This window comes from Rhinolophus sinicus, linkage group LG04 (assembly GCF_036562045.2).
Source record: "Rhinolophus sinicus isolate RSC01 linkage group LG04, ASM3656204v1, whole genome shotgun sequence".
NCBI classification, from domain to species: domain Eukaryota; kingdom Metazoa; phylum Chordata; class Mammalia; order Chiroptera; family Rhinolophidae; genus Rhinolophus; species Rhinolophus sinicus.
This window is the reverse complement of record NC_133754.1, coordinates 66,874,823-66,896,442: the sequence shown is the minus strand read 5'-3', so window position 1 is coordinate 66,896,442 and position 21,620 is coordinate 66,874,823. Positions and strand designations below refer to the sequence as shown.

The 21,620-nt window shown below is 38.6% G+C and overlaps 2 protein-coding genes across 4 annotated transcripts in view; one reads left to right on the top strand and one right to left on the bottom strand.

Moving 5' to 3' along the window:
• The window catches only part of SARAF (store-operated calcium entry associated regulatory factor), an 18,937-nt gene extending 13,459 nt beyond the window's left edge, over positions 1 to 5,478 (bottom strand). Inside the window, exon 1 of the mRNA XM_019750523.2 lies at positions 5,340 to 5,478. Coding sequence (XP_019606082.2) covers positions 5,340 to 5,478 — 139 coding nt within the window. The remainder of the gene's footprint in view (positions 1 to 5,339) is intronic.
• LEPROTL1 (leptin receptor overlapping transcript like 1) lies at positions 5,441 to 21,620 on the top strand. Of its 3 annotated transcripts, XM_074329699.1 has the most exons (6): positions 5,441 to 5,638; positions 9,889 to 9,990; positions 10,078 to 10,542; positions 15,663 to 15,738; positions 17,713 to 17,899; positions 19,325 to 21,620. In XM_074329699.1, exons 1-4 carry the CDS (start codon positions 5,441 to 5,443, stop codon positions 15,666 to 15,668), a joined length of 771 nt encoding a protein of 256 aa, XP_074185800.1. In that variant the 3' UTR covers positions 15,669 to 15,738; positions 17,713 to 17,899; positions 19,325 to 21,620. The 3 variants fall into 3 exon arrangements, with proteins under 3 accessions (XP_074185800.1, XP_074185799.1, XP_019606084.1); XM_074329698.1 differs by having other exon boundaries at positions 9,889 to 10,542; XM_019750525.2 differs by lacking the exons at positions 5,441 to 5,638; positions 9,889 to 9,990 and having other exon boundaries at positions 10,304 to 10,542.

Genomic DNA, 21,620 nt, shown 5'->3' with positions numbered 1-21,620 from the left:
ACCGCCTAAGTAACCTTACAGTCACCAGGTCGCCCCACAGTAAAGTTCAAAATCCAAAAGCACCAACCACACATTGATAAGCTTCCAATCAGCTTTTTGGTTCCCACCAGTAATCATGAGCAGAGAGCCAAGAATTACTAAAAATATGAGGAAACCCCTAACATGGAATACAGCAACCAATACAAAGCAAAACCACAAAAGCAATTTGGAGGAAAGAGAGACTGTACAGAAGAAAAATTTAAAAAAATTTTTAAAGCTATGATCCTTAGAAATATAAAACATTGCATACATAAAACAGTCGTTTTTAAAAGGAACACTCAGAGAACAAAACAAGAACTCCTGGAAATTAAAGACAGGGCAGCTGAGATGAAAAACTCCATAGAATTGTTACAGGTAAGACAATCTCCTAGGAAGTAGAACAAGAAGATGGAAAGCAGTAGGGGGGAAAAAAAGAAAATTACAGGACCAATTCAGAAAGTCTAAAAATCTAACAGGGGATGGGACAAACTCAGTGATATAATTTAAGAAAAATTCCCACAACTGAAGAATGTGAGCTGTCCTACTAAAAGGACCCAATAAATACACAGGCCTCGAAACAGACCCACACAAAGGTATATCATTGTGAAATCTTAGAACACTGTAGACAATAACTGCCAACAAATTGTCAGAAAAAAAAGGGAAAAACAGGTCACATACAAAAGAGAAAGAATTAAAAAAGCTTCCAACAACTCAACAGGATAGAAAAAGTTGAGAAATGTCTTCAATATCTAATGGAAAAAGACTGGCTGGGTATAGAATTCTAGATTGTCACTCAAACAGGAGGGTAGAATTTTCAGGAATATTAGTAATGGTACACAGAGTTCTTTCTAGTCACAAGGTGGGGGGTGGGTGGGAATTTAACTCACAAGAGCGAGATAAAGCCACTTTTATCCACTAGTCAATCTTGGCATCATTAATGGCAGAACAAATTGACATTACACTATCTCCTATGATGTAATCCCCAAAAGTACTTAACATGAATCTAATCAAGCCTTTGGACGTAAGCCAGTTTACTAAAAATACAGGGAAGAAAGAAAACCAAGCTAAAACAACATCATGAGAAAACAGAATCCAGAAGGTAGACTATTCTAAAGGACAATTGGCCCAAATTCTTCAGACAAGTAGTAGCATGAAAAAAAGGGCTGTCCTACCTTTAAAAAGACTGAAGGGATAATTCAATTAAATGCACTGCATGTTCCTGGATTGGGTCCTGGTTTGAACAAACTAGCTTGGATGTTTTAGGGACCACTATTATATCTGAATATGGAATGGGTAATTAGTGATATTAAGAAATTAGGTCAAAGAGCATTTTATGAACTTGACTCCAAAGGCAATGGAAGTAAAAGCTAAAATAAACGAATGGGACTATATGAAACTTAAAAGCTTCTGCACAGCAAAAGAAACCATTGACAAAATAAAGAGGCCACCAACTGAATGGGAGAAGATTTTTGCAAACAGTGCCTCCGATAAGGGGCTAGTATCCAGAATATACAAGGAACTCATGCAACTCAACAACAAAAAAACAAACAACCCAATTGAAAAATGGGCAGAGGACTTGAAGAGACATTTCTCCAAAGAGGACATACAAATGGCAAATAGACATATGAAAAGATGCTCAACATCACTAATCATCAGAGAAATGCAAATCAAAACCACAATGAGATATCACCTCACCCCAGTCAGAATGGCTATCATCAACAAGACAAATAGTAACAAATGTTGGAGAGGCTGTGGAGAAAAAGGAACCCTCATACACTGTTGGTGGGAATGCAGACTGGTGCAGCTGTTATGGAAGGCAGTGTGGAGGTTCCTCAAAGAATTATGAATAGAATTGCCATATGACCCAGCAATCCCTCTCCTGGGTATCTACCCAAAAAATCTGAAAACATTTAGAGATAAAGACACGTGTGCTCCAATGTTCATTGCAGCTTTGTTTACAGTGGCCAAGACAAGGAAACAACCAAAATGTCCTTCGATAGATGAATGGATAAAGAAGTTGTGGTATACATACACAACGGAATACTATTCGGCAGTAAGATAAGATGATATAGGAACATTTGTGACAACATGGATGGATCTTGAGAGAGTAATGCTGAGCGAAACAAGTCAGACAGAAAAAGCAGAGAACCATGTGATTTCACTGATATGTGGTATATAAACCAAAAACAACAAAAGAACAAGACAAACAAATGAGAAACAGAAACTCATAGACACAGACAATAGTTTAGTGGTTGCCAGAGGGTAAGGGGGGTGGGGGGTGGGAGATGAGGGTAAGGGGGATCAAATATATAGTGATGGAAGGAGAACTGACTCTGGGTGATGAACACACAATGGGATTTATAGATGATGTAATACAGAATTGTACACCTGAAATCTATGTAATTTTACTAACAATTGTCACCCCAATAAATTTAATAAAAAAAAAGAAAAAAAAAGAAATTAGGATTAGTTTTGTTAAATGTGATGTTTTTACTATGTGGAGAAAACTTCCTTAAAAAAAAAAAAAAAGGATGAAAACTGGAAGACTTAGGGGTGGCCTGTCATGATGCCTATAATTTACATTAAAATATTTCTACATTTGAATAAAAAAGAGTTGAAAGAAAACAAAGAACTTAAAAAGACTGATAATTTTCCATAAAAATTTAAAATACCCTTCCAAGAATTCCTCTAGCAGACAAACTAGAATGACTCAGCATCAAGGGATTCTACTAGGAGAAGTATTTGGCTTTTCCAGTATTGTCACAGAGGTAGACAAGAAGAAGGTAGAGAATGGCATCCAATAGTGTCTGTCACACTTGGTACAAACAGTAGAAGAAAAAACATTTTATTTAGAGTTTCTGGACCTACAAAATCCAAGAGAACTTTCCAAAAAACAACCCTACTATAGTAAGAGAATTAGGTAAAACAGCTGCATATTTTATCAAGTACCAAAAGTCAACAGCTTTTTCTATACCTGTAATATCCAATTACAAATGAAAATGGAAAGCCTATTTCAAATTAGTGACAAATTACATACCTACAAAAATATTTACAAATAAGCTTAAGGTCAAAATGTGATCTTCATATATAAGAAAATACTATGTAAGACCTAAATAAATTTAATGCACTTCCAACCAAGAACCCAGTTGGGTTTTTTGGAACCGGAAGGAAATTATGTTAAAGATCCAATGGACACTGATTTGTGGTTCTTCATTTATCCTATTAAATTTTTCTATATTCTAAAGGAAAAAAAGAAATCCAACAGAAAAATTAATGTTTATAAATAGCCAAAGAATTTTGAAAACTACATTGCCTACCAGATAATAAAGCTTACTATAAAGTTACTATAATCAAAATAGTATGGAATTGAAGCGGAAATAGACAAGGGAACTGTGAAACAAAAGAAAGTCTAGAAATAAATCCAGATATATGTGGGAATTCAATAAAAGAATAATGTAACCTATTTAACAGAAAATGCATGGCTTCTTTAATAAATGACACTGGCATAACTGACTATACAGCTAAAAGAAAATCCTCCTAAAGCTACATAAAAAGTTAAATCCACATGGGCTAAAAATCTAAAATTTCCAAGAACTATATTAAAATAAAATGTGCTCTACTAAACCCAAACTACCTCCTCATAAATAAAAAATTTAACAATGAAAAGGTTCAACGTTTAAAAAGCCACCAAGTATAATTAAACTTAACAGGAATAATAACTTGAATTTATTGTAGCAGAGTTAAGATAACGTAAAGAACACTGCAGTTATTAATAATTCCCATCACTACCTTGCTTATGACTTTGGCCAAATCACTTAATTTATCTATATAAAAGTCTCCTTTCCTGTAAAATTAAGACAATAAATCCAAGGTAAAATTGGTTGTGAAACTTAGATATGAATACTAAAATTATCTAGCAGAATACTTGACACATAATAGGTGATATAGTACGATACAAATTACTGAACATGTTTATGGGGCTATATACACATGGGATACCACTGTGTTTCCCTGAAAATAAGACCTAGCTGGACCTAATGTGTCTGTTGGAGCAAAAATTAATATAAGACCCGGTATTTATTTTGTTGTGTTATGTGTTGTTATGTGCCGTGATGTGATGTGACGTAAAGTGAAGTGACGTTATGTTATACCCGGTCTTATAGGAAAATAAGACCGGGTCTTATGTTAATTTCTGCTCCAAAAGACCCATTAGAGCTGATGGTCCAGCTAGGTCTTATTTTCAGGGAAACACGGCATTACCATAGCCCTACAGCATCTTTCCTCCCTAGAGGTCCTAAAGGTCACTATGTTTTGTGTCCCCCAAAAGTCGTAAGCTGAAGCACTGATCCCAGTGTGATACTATTTAAAGGCAGGGCCTTTGGGATGTTATTCATTTTAGATGAGGTCATGAAATCAACTAAAATGATTTCTAAAGATGTTCTAAAGAACATCTAAAGATAACATCTTTACATCATAACATCTTTACTCTTCAGAACAAAAATGAAATTGTAATTGTTTTTAATTCTAATTTAAAGCATGCATCATTTATTAAATGGAAATCTGTATGTATGTGATACATATACACATACATATATTAATTACAAGGAATATTATTATTCCATAAAAAATTATTTACATAATTCTAATAACATAGTGATATAAAAGAACATTTTCCCTAAAAATCTCTTATGTCCCACCACAAAAAATAATATGAAAATATTTCTTATATTCTAAAGTACAGTTTAAAACAATAAGAAAAGCTGAAATAACACAATGTAATTCACTCTAATGGTCAGAATAAGACGCATGAGTTCTGCTCTCATAAATGTTATGATTCTGCTAACCTACCTACAAGGTCTGCTGCCTCGTCCACTAAGCGTGACTCAGAGACTGTGGATGTCAAGGCAACTGCCAGTCATAGCAACAGGCAGTTACGAAAACAGTCAGCGACATCAGACACTCATGAAAACAAAGCGAGATGCGCAGGTGAGTGTCGAGCTTTCCAGCCCGACTCTGGCATAAGGGCTGTTGCCCCAGAACAGAGAAAGTGGGCAAATTCTGAGAGTCCAGAGAAAGAAGGAAGGAGATGTTAGAATACTAAGCTGTCCCGCCCCGCCCACTCCCCAACAATCCCCACTCTCCCGTAGGACTTCTGGGAAGACCAAAAGCGCCAGGCGGCTCACAAATAAACAGAGAGGGGGACGAAAATGAGGAATTAGAGCAGAAAGGCTCAAGGGGCGGCAAACGGAAATGGTCGCCCGCGAAGCCTCTCGAAAGCAGGCTGAAGGCGGCAGGAAGGGGCGAGTGAGGACAGCACTCACCAGGATTGTTCCAGCCCAGGACAGGGCCCCCGATCAGCAGAAGCAAAAGGAGGCTGAGGAGATGGCAGCGTCCTATCGCTCCGGGCCCACCAACTGCGGCCATGGCGCTCTGTGAAGATGGCGCGCGGCTGCCAGGCATTCGCAGGCCGGAGCCGAGGCTGCGGAAGTCAGCGCGTCGCTGCTTGGCGATGCTGGGAGCTCGGGCCACGGAAAACGGAACGTCTGTAGGCAGAAGCCCAGCCACTACGAAGGTTCGGCCGCCAGTGTCACGTCACTGCCGCCGCGGCGCGTGGGGGAACGTGAGTGGACGCTGCTGGTCCCGCCCGTGGTGCTTTGCGCGGACGTGGGTGGGACGCCGCCATTGAGGGCGGAGCCAATGGCGGGACGCAGAGGCTGTGGGCGGGGCCGGGGGCCGCCCGGCGGGAGGCTCTCCGCTCAGGTGGTGCGGGTAGAAAGAAACCAACTCAAAGTGAAATCTAAGATGTGTAGTCAAGTGATGTATTTACAAAAACCTCAATAACTTTCCCCTTACTATGCCTTATTCAACCTTATGTCTTCAGCACCTAGCATAGCACCCGGCACTATTCGTGTTCTATTACTGCTCGCTAAATAGAGAAGATTCGAGGGAAAGGTAGCATGGAAATAAATTGTCTGGTTTCAGAAGCTCAGAATCTTTACATATTTCCTTGTACGTGGTGGCAGTAAGGGTTTACAAAATACCAGAAGAGAAACTACTGCCTAAAGAGCCAGCCAGAGAAAACAGTTCTAAAGTGCAGAGGCATTTAAGGTCTGACAGGCCTGGTTTCTCTGGTTCATTCATTCAACATATATAGGTTGAATGCCTTGGTGTGTCAGGTACTCTTTTAGGCATGAAGGATACACCCAAGGTCCTAGTACTCATGGAGCTTACACTGAAGTGGGATAGGACACATAAAACTAAATAATAAATTAATAAATATAATAGGTAGAGACAAGGGCATTGATGAAAATAGAACAGTGAATAGGAGTACAATATAGAGACTGGGAGGCGACTTCAAGGAGAATCTTGCTGAGGAAGTGATTTCAAAGATTTGATACCTGAATGATGAGAAAGAACCAGCCATGCAAAGATCAGGGGAAGAACCTTCACGGCCTGGTGAACAGTGGATGCAAAAGCCCCAGCTTTGTGTTTTGAGGAACATCGTTCACTAATTTGACGAATATTTTTATATATTGACCACCTACCAATACCTAGTAGTACCTGCTAGGCACTACTCTAGTTTCTGGGGATGATACAACAATGAATAAAACAAAATTGGGGGTTGGAGGGGCTAAAAGAGGAGAGGCAAACAAGGCAAGTAAAACTGAAGCAAAGTAAATTAGGGGAAGAGTGGAACGAGAGAAGACAGAACAGTGGTGGCTTGGAGTGGGACCAAACGGGACTGGAATAAAGATAATAGAAAATTCTAGTCTCAGTACATTAAGTTTGAGGTAGGCACTCAGGTAGACATATCATGTAGACACTTGGATACACAAGTCTGAATTTCAAGCAAGGTAAACTTGGTAGCTGTTATCAAAATGAAGACAATATTTAATGCCACAGAAGGAGATACAATGTGTAGGGAGAGAATTTCGTTTAGATATGGCAGTAGCAATGTCTGAACCTGATTTGGATCTTGATTCAAACAAACTATAAAATAAATGACATTTATAAGACAATTGGAAATGTGAACACTGACTCAATAAATAAAGGTATTAAAGAATCATTTTTCATGTGTGATAAATGTACTATGACTATTTTTAAGAATTCTTTTAGAAAAACTAAAATATTAAAGGTTAAAAATTGTATAAGGAATTTCCTTCAAAATAATATGGGGAAAATAATATGACAGTGTGGGGAAGCGGATGAGGAGTATAGTAAAACAACATTGACCACGTGTTAATTGTTGTGGATAGCTGATGGTACATGGAAGTTCATTATACTATTCGGACTACTTTTTTTATATATATTTAAATTTTTCCATAATAAAAAGTTCTTTAAAAACTAAAACTTTTCTGATTTGATCTGTAAGGTAGTAATTCAAAATTAACAAAATTGTGGGGAGGATTAAATCAGATAAATATTTAAAACACCAGGCACATAGCAGCTGCTCAATAAACAACAGCTCTCTTTCTCTCACTCCCATTCCCATCTTTGTGAATTAACTTTGGAGGACAGGAAGCCAACTGAATGAAAAGTTTTGAAACTATGAAAGGTTAACTATTATGTAAGAATACTTAGAGAACATTTAAAGGAGTAACATTAATGTTTAGTATTCACTTGGCAAACTGATGAACTGACATTCTGCCTTTTTCATATAATTATTTTCAAGCTTTAGTTTGCATAGGAAATCTTTAGGGTGCTTGTTAAAATTTCAGATTCCTGGGCTCTGCCCACAAAAGTTCTGATTCAGGTCTGGAGTGGGACCCAGAAGTTTGCATATTTAGGAAGCATCCCAAAGAATTCTGTTGTAGGTGGTCTTTGAAGTACAACATTTGGAATCACTATTTTTAAGATCTCAAGTGACTCTTGACAACATCTATAGACCAAAAATAGTCCTTAAGGTAGTGTTTTCTTCCTAGAAATACTGTGAATCTCATGGGAAAGTCAAATGACACAATCTCTTAGGATCCTGTGACCATGGAAGCAAAAGAATATAGATCCCTCTAACCTGAAGAACAATCCCAGTTAGCGATAAATGTCACGAAGGATGACTGTCTGTCTGTAATGCCCAACCCCTTGTATTCACAAGTGGAAACTAGCGGACTAGCACTTAACCTTGCCACAGGGGCTTGTAGAAACTCCAAAAGGCTTCCTAAAATGTGATTTTCCCCAGGAGCCAAGCTATGAGCCTATGAGATAAGAACCTATCACTTCCCAATACCACCACCACTGATCAGCTTATATCTGCTATGTTCCCCCATCCCTGCTTTCAAGGATGGAATACTGTGAAACAAAGCAAGAAAAGGTGTTAGTGGTGACTATTTGGGATGGGATCATTTACTTCCCAAGGAATTCTACCTACTCCTTTCAAGATGGTTGGGGAGGATGCATACACCTACGTCAGATTAGAGAGCTGGTGTTCACAGACTGTCTAAACAGCAACATTTCTACAGCATTCGAGGTCTGGAAAAGTGCTACATACCTCATTGCTGAATATCACTATGGTCACCTTCGAAATACTCCCCTTGGAAAGCTATGCATCAATGCCAGCGCCTAGTCCACCCTTCAAAGAAATTTTGGAACTCTTTTTCTGGAATGGCCATCAGAGCTGTCGTCTTATTACTCTTGATGTCCTGAATGTCATCACAATGTCTTCCTTTCAATATTTCCTTTATCTTCGGGTAAAGAAATAAGTCATTGGGGGCCAGATCAGGTGAGTAGGGACAGTGTTTCAATACAGTTATTTGTTTGCTGATTAAAAACTCCCTCAAGACAGTGCCGTGTGAGTTGGTGCATTGTCATGATGCAAGAGCCATGAATTGGAGAAAAATTCAGGTCGTCTAACTTTTTCAGGCAGGCTTTTCAACACTTCCAAATAGTAAACTAGGTTAACTGTTTGTCCAGTTGGTACAAATTCATAATGAATAATCCCTCTGAGAGCAAAAAAGGTTGGCAACATCCTTGCCATAAGTTCCCGAACTTAATTGTCAGATCTCTTATATTCGAGTGTGCCTTGTGGTTTTGCTACCACAATCCTTAAATGGAAACTCTTCATGGTACAGAAGATGGCAGAACTTTTTGCACTAACTTGAATTTAAAAAAAAAATCCTACTTCTCCACAAGACACCTATAGATTTCTTTGGGACATTAAGCATCAAGAAGTGACCTGCTTACAAAAAGAATTGTAATTCAACCCCGGAAGTAGTGGAGAAAGGCAGAGTGGATAATACCTTTCGCTTCCCAGTAGCTCTCATTTTTAAAGCATGGTGGAAACCATTCACTCCACAAAATTTTACATGCCAGTTTTAGTCTGATGACTGAAGATTTTAAAAATTCAAATCTTATGTCACCCACCTCTACCTGTATCTTTTTAAAACCCTTCAAAAAATTCTCATTGCTCAGAGAGGGGGAAAAAACTCCTTATATAGGACCCTACTGTATAATCACAGTCCCCAAACCCCAGCAATCCTGCTGGCCTTCTCTCCTCTCCAGCAGACCAAGCTCCAGGCACCCAGAGTTTGCAGCCAAAGCTCACTCCCCTCTCCACGACGGCTTTTCCCTCTTCTCCAGTTAACACACCTGTTCATCCCTTCCGGTGTTCCTCCCTCGGGGAAATCTTTTCTGACTGCATCGAAGGCTTTTATGGGACTATTAACCCATTTTCCTAGCAATTATCACTGTTGCAATTTCACACTTTTTTATGCCTGTCTCTCTCACTAAACGCAAGCTCTTGGAGGGCAGAAACTGTACCTCGTTTTGCTCACCCAAGGGCCAAGACCTGTTCCCAACACATGGTAAAGGTTCAGTAAGTTTCTACGATGACTTAAGTAAATGTATTTGTATCTCTGCTCTCTCCTTTTTTTCTAGCCATGTTACTACCAAAAACCCAGCGATTCTCACAAACTTCCAAGAGATCGGCTTTGTATTAAATTCACCCCTGACTGGATCCCGCTACTCCGTTCTCTGGAGGTAAGTCTCACCAGAACCCTAGTTCTATGTCGGAAACCGAGAAGCCAAGTGCAGACCACCCAACGAGCCTTACTTCTTCGTTACAAGGCTGGGAGGAAAAATGGTTGCGCTTTGAAGATCGCAACATTCTCCCCCAAAGACATCACACCTCCCGAAGGTCAGCGGCCACTTGCGCTCCCTCCTCACAGAATGTGGGACGTTGCGGGATACCGGAGAGGAGCTTCAGACCGAGCTTCCGCCAACCCTGAGGGGAATCTGGGGGCTGGCGTCCGCACGCCCCGGAAGCCGACCTGGGAGGAAAGCCTCCGAGGGCGGCGATCTGCAGAGGAGCCGGCCTGGGAAGGAAAAAGTCGGCTAGACAGCGCCGAGCCCGCGCGCCCCCCGCGTCCCTCGCGCCCCCGCTCGAGCGCGAGCCGCCGGCGGAAGTGCTGCGTCGCGCACTTCCGGGTGTTGTCTGGTCGCTGCCGCCGCGCGTCTGTGGTCTCCCGGCCGCCGCCGCCGCCTTGGGTCCTGGAGCCAGGAGCGACGTCACCGCCATGGCAGGCATCAAAGGTGGGCCTGAGACGCTGGACGCCACAGTGCTGGGTGGTCTTCTGGGGCGAGGGGGACGCGGCCCACGCGCGCCGCCGCCTCAGCCCTGGTGCGCGCCGCGGGGTCCCTGCGCCCGAGGCCGACCCCCGACCCCCGACCCTCCCTCCGCCCTCGCAGCCTCACAGCGGAGGTGGGCGCGGCGCCCTCTCTGAAAGGGCGGCGGGGACGGCGGCTTCTTCAACAGCCCCCACTTTCTGCTGATCTCGGCAGCCTCTCTCCTCCCCATCGCCCCGAGTACAAGGAATGAAGTGGTCTGCGGTCTCTTAAAAGTCCCGCAGCGACTCGGGCCATCAGACACGTTTTGCAGGAGTTTGCCTGCGAGAGAGAGGACGGCAGAGTGTGGGTTTGAGGGGTTCGAGGCCTTAGAGATGCCAACTATGGAAAATCAGTGTCATTTCCCACTTAAAAGGCGTAAGTGCGATCTTCAGAGGTCGAGCCGAACGGAGTCCCTCGGGAACGCCCAGGAAGGGCTTAGGGACGGTTCTTTCCGAAACCTGGGCCATCACATCCACTCTCAGGACCTGTAAATGCTCCGGAAACGGATGCATTTTAATTTGTGGTGGTTATGCGATGGGCTAGACCCTGTAAGCGACTCCGGGGTGCTCCTGTTCTCTGTCCTCTCCACAGTTGCCCGATGAGCCTTTTTCACATTTCAAAGTTTTTATTTAGTTAGATTTTTTAAAGATAGAATTGTGTTAAAACTTAAGGAAAAATTACTCGTTTGTTTCTTTAGAAATGGGAATGTTGCATTTTTTCCAACTGTTTGGCAGCTCTGTTAGTGTGATTAAAAGCAAATACCATTAACAGCATTTTCAACTTGACAAGAAACTACATTGATTTCCTGACCTGCGGCTTTGTAAAAGGGGCAGATAAGCAGGAAATGAAGAACTTTGATAAGTGTTTTCCTGTGTATTTTATTTCCTTTAACAACAACTTTTGTTGATCTTCTTCCCCAGAGTCACATTTTACTGTTTCTTCTTTAGCTTTAATGTCAGAAAACATTTTATTTCCCATATAAAACGTAATTTGAATAACTGAGATACTTTTTAATCTCCTTTTGAACTATAATAGACCTTTTTAAATCCTTTAAATCCTTTGAATCAATGCTGTGGTTTTTAGGGTGTTGCCAGGTTCTGTGCTCTTCCCCATTTCTTCAGTGTCATTAATGCGGGAGTCTCTCTCAAAAAAAAAGTAATTTCTTTCCGTAAACCTAGGTAAATATTAATTAGGTGAAAGTGTCTCAATGGAATTGTGCTTTACATTTCAGTCAGATTTTCTGATTGTTATGATTATCAGGATATTTTCTTCTTGGTGGCCTGTCTTTACATTAAGTAGTGTTGCTATAATTGAATTCCATTACTTATTTCTTGAGCCATTTGCTCATTGCTTTGTTATATATTGGGTTTCTCTGGTAACTCCCAGGTTAGGGAATTGGTCCCTTCTCCTACTTTAATTTCTTTGTAACCACAGAACCATCACGCTGTCTCTAGAGAGTTTAGATAATTGAGCTGTTTCATTGCTAGCTTAGAGGCTTTGGGAAGAGAAACCAGACTCATCTAAGTTTTGCTTCCAAATGTTGCATCATTCAATTGCAGTATAAATTCTTGTCTTGTTGATGTGTCATCTAGAACAACCATTTATGCACAAATGATGAAATTTATATATAAATCAGCCTAGATGCTGATTTCATAAGACTGGAGATACTTTACAAGTTTTGGAAACACTTCTGAACAATTTATTTAATTCCATTGGCATTTGTCTTATCCAGTATGACTGGGAGGTAAGATGTCACAGAAAATTATTTTTTTGATACCTGAATCTTACCTCATTTTACTTGATTTTTTTTTAAAGAAATTGCCTTTCATTAACTTCAAGAGTATACTCAAAAAATTTAGACTTTCTTTTTTTGATAAGACATAAATAATTGTTCTCTGTCAGAACAGAATTACCCTCAGAAATGGAATCTACGTGCCTGTTGTCCACGATTACCAAAAACTGGTATGCTTTTTGAGAATTTTTCTGCCTGATGTAAAATATTTTTCAGTCTTCTCCCTCCAGTCAGAGGGCAGATCTTTCTCATATGCAATTCTATCTCCTCTTTCTCATTTGTTTCAATATGGCAATCAAGATCATCAAACTTTATAAATTTTATGTCACAAGGTACAGGTAACAGTGATCTTTTCTGGGAAGGGAAAGTTACTTTTTACTTAATTTTGTTCTGGGTACATGAATATTATTGAAAAAATATAAATAAGCATTAAATGATTCTTTAAAATGAAAATGTTTTATTCTGCTGAAGTTCACAACAATTGTGTTACAAAACATGAATAAATAACCTCTGAATCAGAGCCCAAGTGGCTGTTTATAAATAATGTTAGCTTTAGTGTATGGGGTTTGTGACATCTACTATGTCTCTTTAGTGACCTTTGTTTCCTCCAGGATTCTAAACTATAATCTGGATAAATGGCTTCTGAATAAATAAGGTGTTACCATATAGTATTTATAGTAGTGAACTTAGCTGTTTGGCAACTACTTTCAAAAAGTAGAGATTTTTTTTACTTCTTCAGCATGTCTTACAACAAATATCTTTAGTGTTCAAGGACTTATTTGCATTTTAGCTCTAGTCCGACTCATTTTATAAAAGAAAGAAATGACATCCAGACATAATTATTTAGACAGCTAGTATGTGGCTGGTAGGAGGCAGGACCCAGCATCTCCTGACTTTCAGTTAAGCACTTTTTCTACTCTGCTACATCAGGTACTGTCTTTCCCTCCCTTACCTCCTCTTCTCTCCCTTTCTCTGTTTTTTCCTCCTTTGGTTCTTTTCAGGTATTCATTCTACAGGTATTTATTGTTAAGAGCTGGAGCATGAGCATCAACAACAGAAACCTTTTACCCTTGTGGAGTGAACAGTTTAGAAGGAAAGACAAATAAATCAATATAAAATTATAGCTGTGATAACTGAGCAAAGGGGAGGTGTACAGTGCAAAGAGAGCCTCTGCACATGCGTGACCCTCTGCCAGAAATGCTCCCCGCAGTTACCCACATGATTCACAATGATTTCATATAGATCTCTGCTCAGATGTCACCTCATCAGAGAGGCCTTTCCAGGCTACTGTGTCTAGAATAGCACTCCCTCCCCTTACTCTGCCTGATTTTTTCCATAACACTTGACTTTCATTTGGTTACTTTTTAAAATCGTTTTATTCTCCCACTACAATGTAAACTTCATGAGAGCAAGAGCTTTGATTTTTTTCATTATTTTATCTCCAGTATCAAGAACTGTGTGATATACATTAGGTGCTCAATAGATACTTGTTGAATGAATGAATGTAATTGGGGGAATTGGTCTATTCAGGAAGTTTGGAAAAACTTCACTGAGGAAGAACTGATTGAGCTGAGATATGAAGGAAAAGTAAGAGTTAACTTGGAGGAAAGAGGAAGGAGTAGGACAAGAATACAAGCTCCATGAGTGTGAAAGGGCCTTATCTCATTTATTAACATATCCCCAGGACCTGTTACATATTTGATGCTCAGTAAGTATTTTTTTAATGAAATGAATGAAAAAGTGTCTGAGGTAGAAGAGACAACATGTGCAATAGCCAGGTGAGGGAACCTATTGATTTCCAGGAAAGGAGAGAGGGCCAGTGTCACTAGAGTGCAGAGGGCATGGATGAGTAGCCTGGTGTGATTGATATGTGTCAGAAGTAAGGAGGGCAGATTATGAGGACATATTTTTAACTGACCAAAGCAAATGTAGACTCAGTATTTTCCTCATCATTTACATTGCCTTCCCTTGTAAACATAAAGTTCCTCATTTGCTGTAAAATAAAAGTGCAAATTTCTTTCTCTTCTTTTTCTGTAACTGAAATATTATGTATGGCATTAAGGACTAAATAAATGTGTTCAGGGTTGACATGCCCTATATCAGTGATCCAAATAGAAACTAAATCTGCCATGCTACCCTATCAGTGAGCATCCTTGATTATGACTATTTTAATTCAGAGAAGTTTTATCAGTAGTACTTGGCAGCATTTAACCCCTTTGCTGTTAATTTTGGTTTCTACATGTTAGATTTTGTCTTGGTAACTTTTAGAGCTTGTACAACTCTTAAACTTTAACTACATCATTAAAAAAAAGACATAAGTTATTCTTTTAATCACTGTAGTTGCAGAAATACAGATTATACATAACTCAAAATAAATTGATCATTTATTTATCTGCTTAATTCTAGGTCATTGATTAACTAGGCCTAGTCAAGAAAGTTGTTTGTACTCATTGATACATGTGAAAACACTTTGTAAAATATAATGCTTTGTATAAGTATGTGTCTGTAACTTTAGAAGCTACATTTCACTTTTAGAAACTATATTTCACCTGTACAATGCATCTGTTGCATTGTGATAATGCCTTAAAATAGTAATACTACAAAAAGACTGTACCCGTTTTCCTGCATATTTTCTAATGTGTAAGAGATTAGGGGAGGAAACCCAGTTATAGTTTTGCCAAGTATTTAAATATTTGGAATAAAATTAATTGATTTAAATAATTAACTACAGATATCCTTGTATACTTTTTTCTTGTGAGTTTTGTGCCTGTTGGGGGTAGACTTATATACAAAGAAGCAGAAGCCAAACCAGAGAGATTTTCCCAATGGATGAGGCTCTAAAGTCCAGTAAAGCTGACAGTGCAGAGTTTCTTCACATACTGTTTTTCAAAACGATAGTGATCTGTGAGTAAATATGGTAATAATGTCTGGAGGAGCATTGATCTTGGAGACTGGGATACTCATTAGAAATGGAACCAGTAATTAGGGTATACAGTTGTGTGCTAGTAATAGGTCAGGGCTTTGAAAATCAGTATTGCTTTATTTTGCTTTGAAGATGCTACGCAAGACTTAATTCTGATACTAGATAACTTACACTTTGGATAATACTTTTAATACATTTCTTTTGTGTGTATTGTTTTACTTTTTGCTTCTGGGATCACATGTAATGTTCAGACTGCTAATAACATTAATAAAAATAATATTAATTTAGTTTAATTAAATATTTCTATTTCACTTTTTATTTATCTTGCAGCTTTGATTAGTTTGTCCTTTGGAGGAGCAATTGGGCTGATGTTTTTGATGCTTGGATGTGCCCTTCCAATATACAAGTATGTAAAATTTTTTGTCTTTTTGAAAGTATAATGGCAAAATCTTTCTACTTTTACACCTTTAAAAAAGTTTTTTACTATTGTAGAAGTAATCCTGAGAAATGTTTATTTGCCAAGGACAAACTTTTTTTTAAAGTGTTCACTTAAAGTTTGTTTGTAAATATTTTAAGACATCAAGGTGCAAAAAAAAAAAAAATACTTTGGCTATTGTTCCTTAACTATTGCCAAGTCTGTAACAGTAAGATAGCAAGACAATAGCCCAGCGCTACTGTCCAGTTTTGAGCACCTACCGATAAAATTAAATACAAGAAAATTAAAAATACCTTTTCAGCAAAACATACCATAAGCAGAATCAAGAGACAATTAACTAAGAAAAAAAGTCATGTAAGCAATTACTTTTCTTAGAATAAGAAAGAACTTTTAAAAATTACTAGGATAAATTAAATATATAGAAAACTCACTAGAAAAATGAAAATATGAAATGAAAAACAAACCTGAAAAATAACTTCAAATTGCCTATGAGCACATGAAAATATACTCAATGTCACTCGAAATTAAATGAAATCCATTGGCAAGAATAAAAGATATGGGAAAACAGGCACTGTCATGTACTGCGAGTGGAAGTATAAATAACTGCAGTCTTGGAAGCCAGTTTGCTTGCCGCTCACAAACTGTATTTATTCTTGGAACTAGCCCTTCCACTTTTTAGAATTTCTCATACAAATCTACTTGCAGATGTTTGCACAGATATGTGTGCTCGTAGTTGGGTGAGAGTATGGATGTTCATGGCAGACTTGTTTATAATAACAAAAAAAGCTGGGAGCATCCAAAAGGTCTGTCAAAAGAAAAATAGTTAAAATTATAGCACATCCATCAATGGAAATATGAAGCAGTCTTAGAAAGAATGAGGAAAATGTGTAAGTGCTAATACGTAAAGTTCAAGATACATCGTTAAGTGAAAAGGTACGGTGATCCATTCATATTTTTAGAGTTTATCTGTATGGAAGTATGGAAGGATCCACAAGAAGCTCAGTAGGAGAGGGGGAAAGAAAACAGGAGATGTGGGCAAATTTGAGTTTTCACTTTTTGTGCTTTTGTATTGTTTGAATTTTTTTCCTTAAGCATTTGTTCATTTGTAATTGTTTTCTATTCTCAAAATATTTAGGAAAAGATTTTTAGTAAAAACATAGATAAATCTTTGCTTATCATAAGCCTGTAAGTATAAGCAAATCTCCACTATGATGTGTAGTTTATTTTATGGCAGTTTCAAAGACTATTTCTTTTTAACTTTTTATTTTGAAATAATTACGGACTCTCAAGAATTTGCAAAAATAGTAGAGTGGTCCCTGTACCATTCACACAGCTTCTGCCAGTGGTATTGTCGTATATAACTATAGTTATATTATCAAAACCAGGAAATGACGTTGGCACAATACAATAGCTAAACTGTAGACTAAAAGCCATTGATTTTTGTGATGAATTCTTTATTCTGGCCGAAAGTGTTCAATATTACTTTTCAGTTCATTTCCTGTATTTTGATTTCACTATTTTGGGAGTTCCTAAGAGACGTTTGGAGGTGTTCCAGCACTATGCTAAGGCAGGATATCATTGAAATCAAGGGCATGAATCTTGAATTGTAAAAATTACTGTGTTAATATTCCCCATTTTCCATATTCCTCTTTATAACCTAAAATGAAAAATATTTTTAATTTTGGGTCTTGATTCCAATTGTTATAATTTATAAAGCATTTTCTTGTAATATAAGAAATACTTCATTGTGTCATAATTGACATTAGAGATACTATGACTAGATGTTTCTCTATTCAGTGTTCAGGTGATAGCTTATTTTTAAGATGTATCATGCTTTCTACCTTTAGTTGTTATTCCTTTAGTTATTATTTTTAAAAAGCATATTTTATGTGCGGGAAAATAACAGATGGCAAAAACTGCATTAACTTATTTTTCTTTTTCTAGCCAATACTGGCCCCTCTTTGTTCTCTTTTTTTACATCCTTTCACCTATTCCATACTGCATAGCCAGAAGATTAGTGGATGATACAGATGCTATGAGTAACGCTTGTAAGGAACTTGCCATATTTCTTACAACAGGCATTGTTGTCTCAGCTTTTGGACTCCCTGTTGTATTTGCCAGAGCACATCTGGTAAGTAAATACATTCTTCACTAATGTAATGTAAAGTTTTTCTCAGGAAAAAGTTTTTGTTAAATGACATAAAAAAGGGCCGGCCGGATGGCTCAGGTGGTTGGAGTGCCGTGTTCCTAAGGCTTGGATTCCCACATGGGCCACTGAGCTGCGCCCTCTACAGCTACGATTGTGAACAACAGCTCTCCCTGGAGCTGGGCTGCCGTGAATAGCCAGAGGTCGGCGTGTGCTGCCCCGGGCTGCTGAGTGCTGCCATGGCCTGCCATGAGTGGCTGGCAGCCGGCGAGAGTTGCCGTGAGCAGCTGCCCGACGACCGGCGACTGACTGCCTCAGCAGGCGGGGGACACCCAAGTCTCCTAATATCAGCATGGGTCAGGGAGTTGTGTCCTACACAAGTAGACTGAGAAACAACGGCTTGAACTGGAGTTGGGGGGGGGGGGAGAAAGGGAGGGGGAATGACGTGAAAAAGAGATGAGAGATATAGGAGACTAGGAGATAGAGATAAAAATCTTACTTTCATTGTTAACTGATAAAAAGTATATTAGAGAACATGGCTGGGGGCTGCAGCAACAGTTGGCTTGCCAATACTTCGCCCTCAGAATTGGGCACAACACCTGACCAAGCCAGTGCTGAACAACCACAGGCCTGCCCTGTACAGCTTAAAACATGGAAGACCCAAGGAGGTCCTGTGTTCTTTGCAGGTGGGAAAGTGCAAAAGAAAAGGGGCTGGGCTACATATACTGGCTTCTTCCTCCCACGTTCCCCAGTCAGATCAGTCTTCCATCTCGGGAGCTAGAGAAGGCGGAGAAGATAGGCATATGGAGAGGGCGACTACTCCTCCTGCCCCTTTAAAAGAATGTGCATGAGAGTGTTTTCACCTTTGATACTTTAAATATTTTTTTTTAATTTTATTCGGGAATATTGGGGAACAGTGTGTTTCTCTAGGGCCCATCAGCTCCTAGTTGTCCTTCATTCTAGTTGTGGAGGGCACAGCTCTCTGGCCCATGTGGGAATTGAACCGGCAACCCTGTTGTTCAGAGTTCACACTCTAACCAACTGAGCCATCCGGCCACCCCAGATACTTTAAATTTAATATACTCTCTAGATAAATTTTTAGATTCACTAAGGAAGAGTTGGAACAAATTTCTTTATAAACGGAAAATTGTAGAATTCTGTTCTGTCTCCTCATGGCCCAAAGTCAAGCTTGCCTTTGAACAGTTAATCATCTTTCCGTGACTTTGTCTTTTTAAAAGAAGTAGAGATAAATAAAAACAGCAATACAGAAGTACAGGTAAGTGTTCAGTAGTGTGAAAGTTATTATTACAAGTCTTATTTGTTTTAGATCATAATTGACATACGACTAGAGCCTTGATTTGCTTTTCATTTTCTCTCTGCTAACTGGGTGTTTGTGTGTTATTTCCATAGATTGAGTGGGGAGCTTGTGCACTTGTTCTCACAGGAAACACAGTCATCTTTGCAACTATACTGGGCTTTTTCTTGGTCTTTGGAAGCAATGACGACTTCAGCTGGCAGCAGTGGTGAAAGAAATTACTGAACTATTGTCAAATGGACTTCTTGTCATTTGTTGGCCATCCATGCACACAGGAGATGGGGCAGCAATACTTAATGGGTATAGCAAGCCTCTTGGGGGTACTAGGTGCTCCCGTCTCACTTTTATTATAAGCATACTATTTTCACAGAGACTTGCTAAAGGATTAAAAGGATTTTCTCTTTTGGAAAAGCTTGACTGATTTCACACTTATCTGTAGTATGCTTTTTGTGGTGTCCTGCTGAATTTAAATATTTATGTGTTTTCCCTGTTCAGTTTTTTTTTTAAATCAATATACAATGTTAAACAGTTTTTAAATGTAATAACCATTCACATTGGTTAGGAATTAAGATTTCTGCTGGCTGTTACTGGGCTAAAGTATATTTTTCCTCTTAAAATTAACTTCATTATTACAAAAAGTTATAAAAGTAAGTTTTCAATCAGTCAGGATGACATCATTCCCAATTTTATGCAAACATTCAGACTGTTGGCATACCTTATAGACTATATACTCAGTGCAAATATAGCTGCATTTATACCTCAGAGGGGCCAAGTATTAATGCCCATAAGGATTGCTGGTTTTGCCAGTAAGCAGGTGTTTTGTGAATTGAAAATTATTTTATGGAATTGCTACAAAGGAGTGCTTTTCTTCTCAATTGTTAGAAGAATTTTTTGTTAAATTTTAAGATAAGGGTGTAAAAACGGATTTTGACATATGGTTTTTATTTATGTCTATGATAGAGTGAGTTGCATTGTGGGAGGAAATGATGTTGAAATTCCATTTTTTGAATCCTGTTTCTATTTATAAGCGATCTTTTGGATCGTCTATCAGCCTTTCATGTTTTACTATGGGTAAAATGGACATTCATGGAACTACTGATAAGGGAAAATTGTGTGTTTGCATCATATATACCAGAAAACCTTTCCCTGTTCCCTCCTTTTAACTTATTTTATACGATGTATATATTAAATAACTTTTCAGATGTAGTTTAACAACACTTTAAATTAGAGGTGTTGAGCTCACCTGGAAAGGAATTGCTATGCCATACATTCAGAGTGCTCCCTGCCCCACAAGGCCTTGACGTAATTAGCAAGTGACTTGTTAGTCTGGCAGATAATTCATACATTAACAATTTAAGATTTAGACCATGGTAATTATAGTTCTTATCCTCTAAGGTTATATATCATGTGTACTTTAAAAATATTTAAGACAAGTTTCCTGTATACCTCTCAGTTGGTTTGATTTTTAACTCATCATGATAGATCTGCTGTTTATTTTTAATGGCATTTATTGTGTGAATTAATGCAAAGTAGCCAAATCCAGCTGTACAGCAGCTTCAGACACAAAGCTGACCCAACAATTCCGAGTAACTAAGCATGATCAAATTGCAGTGGTTATTTGCCGCTCACAATTATCCGTACTTTTTTCAGGAGCTAGTTATGAAAATGTTCAAGTTGGTCTGACTATTTTGTTAAGGTTATTTGTTTGTATGTTTCTTCAGTATACCTACATAAAAATTGTTTTGTCTTGAGACAAAACTGAGTAATCATGACAGCTATCTTTTGTTGTTTTATAAAGTTTATTTCTCAAGAAAATGGGAACAAATTTTGGGTTTGTTTAGTGTTTTACTAAAGATGCCTAAAAGCCACAGGTTTTATAGCTGAACCCAAGTTGTTGCTTTTAGTTGTGAGATGGGAGGCAGAATGAAATATCTGCCCAGTGGTTGTCCCATTTACATGTTAGGCTGAAAATGGCTTGCAGTGTTATAATGTTGTACACTTAAAGAAGAAGGTACGGATACACATGAGTTAGCTGGTGAAACAGTTGGGAATTCAGTGCCTGTGATTTACTCAATTTTTTTGGGCAGGAAGTACATTCTCTGGTCCTTCCCCATTTTCTGTTCTAGAATGTCAGTGCAGTGCACTGCAACTGTTTTATTCACTTGGCCATAGACTCTTTTTCTAACAGCTGCACATTCTTCCTGTATACTAATTACACTGGCAGCGTTGTGTCTTTGATCTTGCACACTAGCTCGACATAGTGCTGTCTCTGATTTCTAGGCTAGTTAACTTGAGGTATGAATTTTCCATAGAATATGCACTGATCCTGCATTGCCATTGTTCTATGGAAAGAAAACTTTTGATGATGAAACAATAAAGATTTTAAATATG

Coding starts and splice junctions, on each gene's coding strand:
- LEPROTL1 (XM_074329698.1), top strand. CDS start 5,441: ATGGCGCTCTGTGAAGATGGCGCGCGGCTGCCAGGCATTCGCAGGCCG. Junction 5,639..9,888: donor GCCGCGGCGCGTGGGGGAAC/GTGAGTGGACGC, acceptor CTTTTTTTCTAG/CCATGTTACTACCAAAAACC.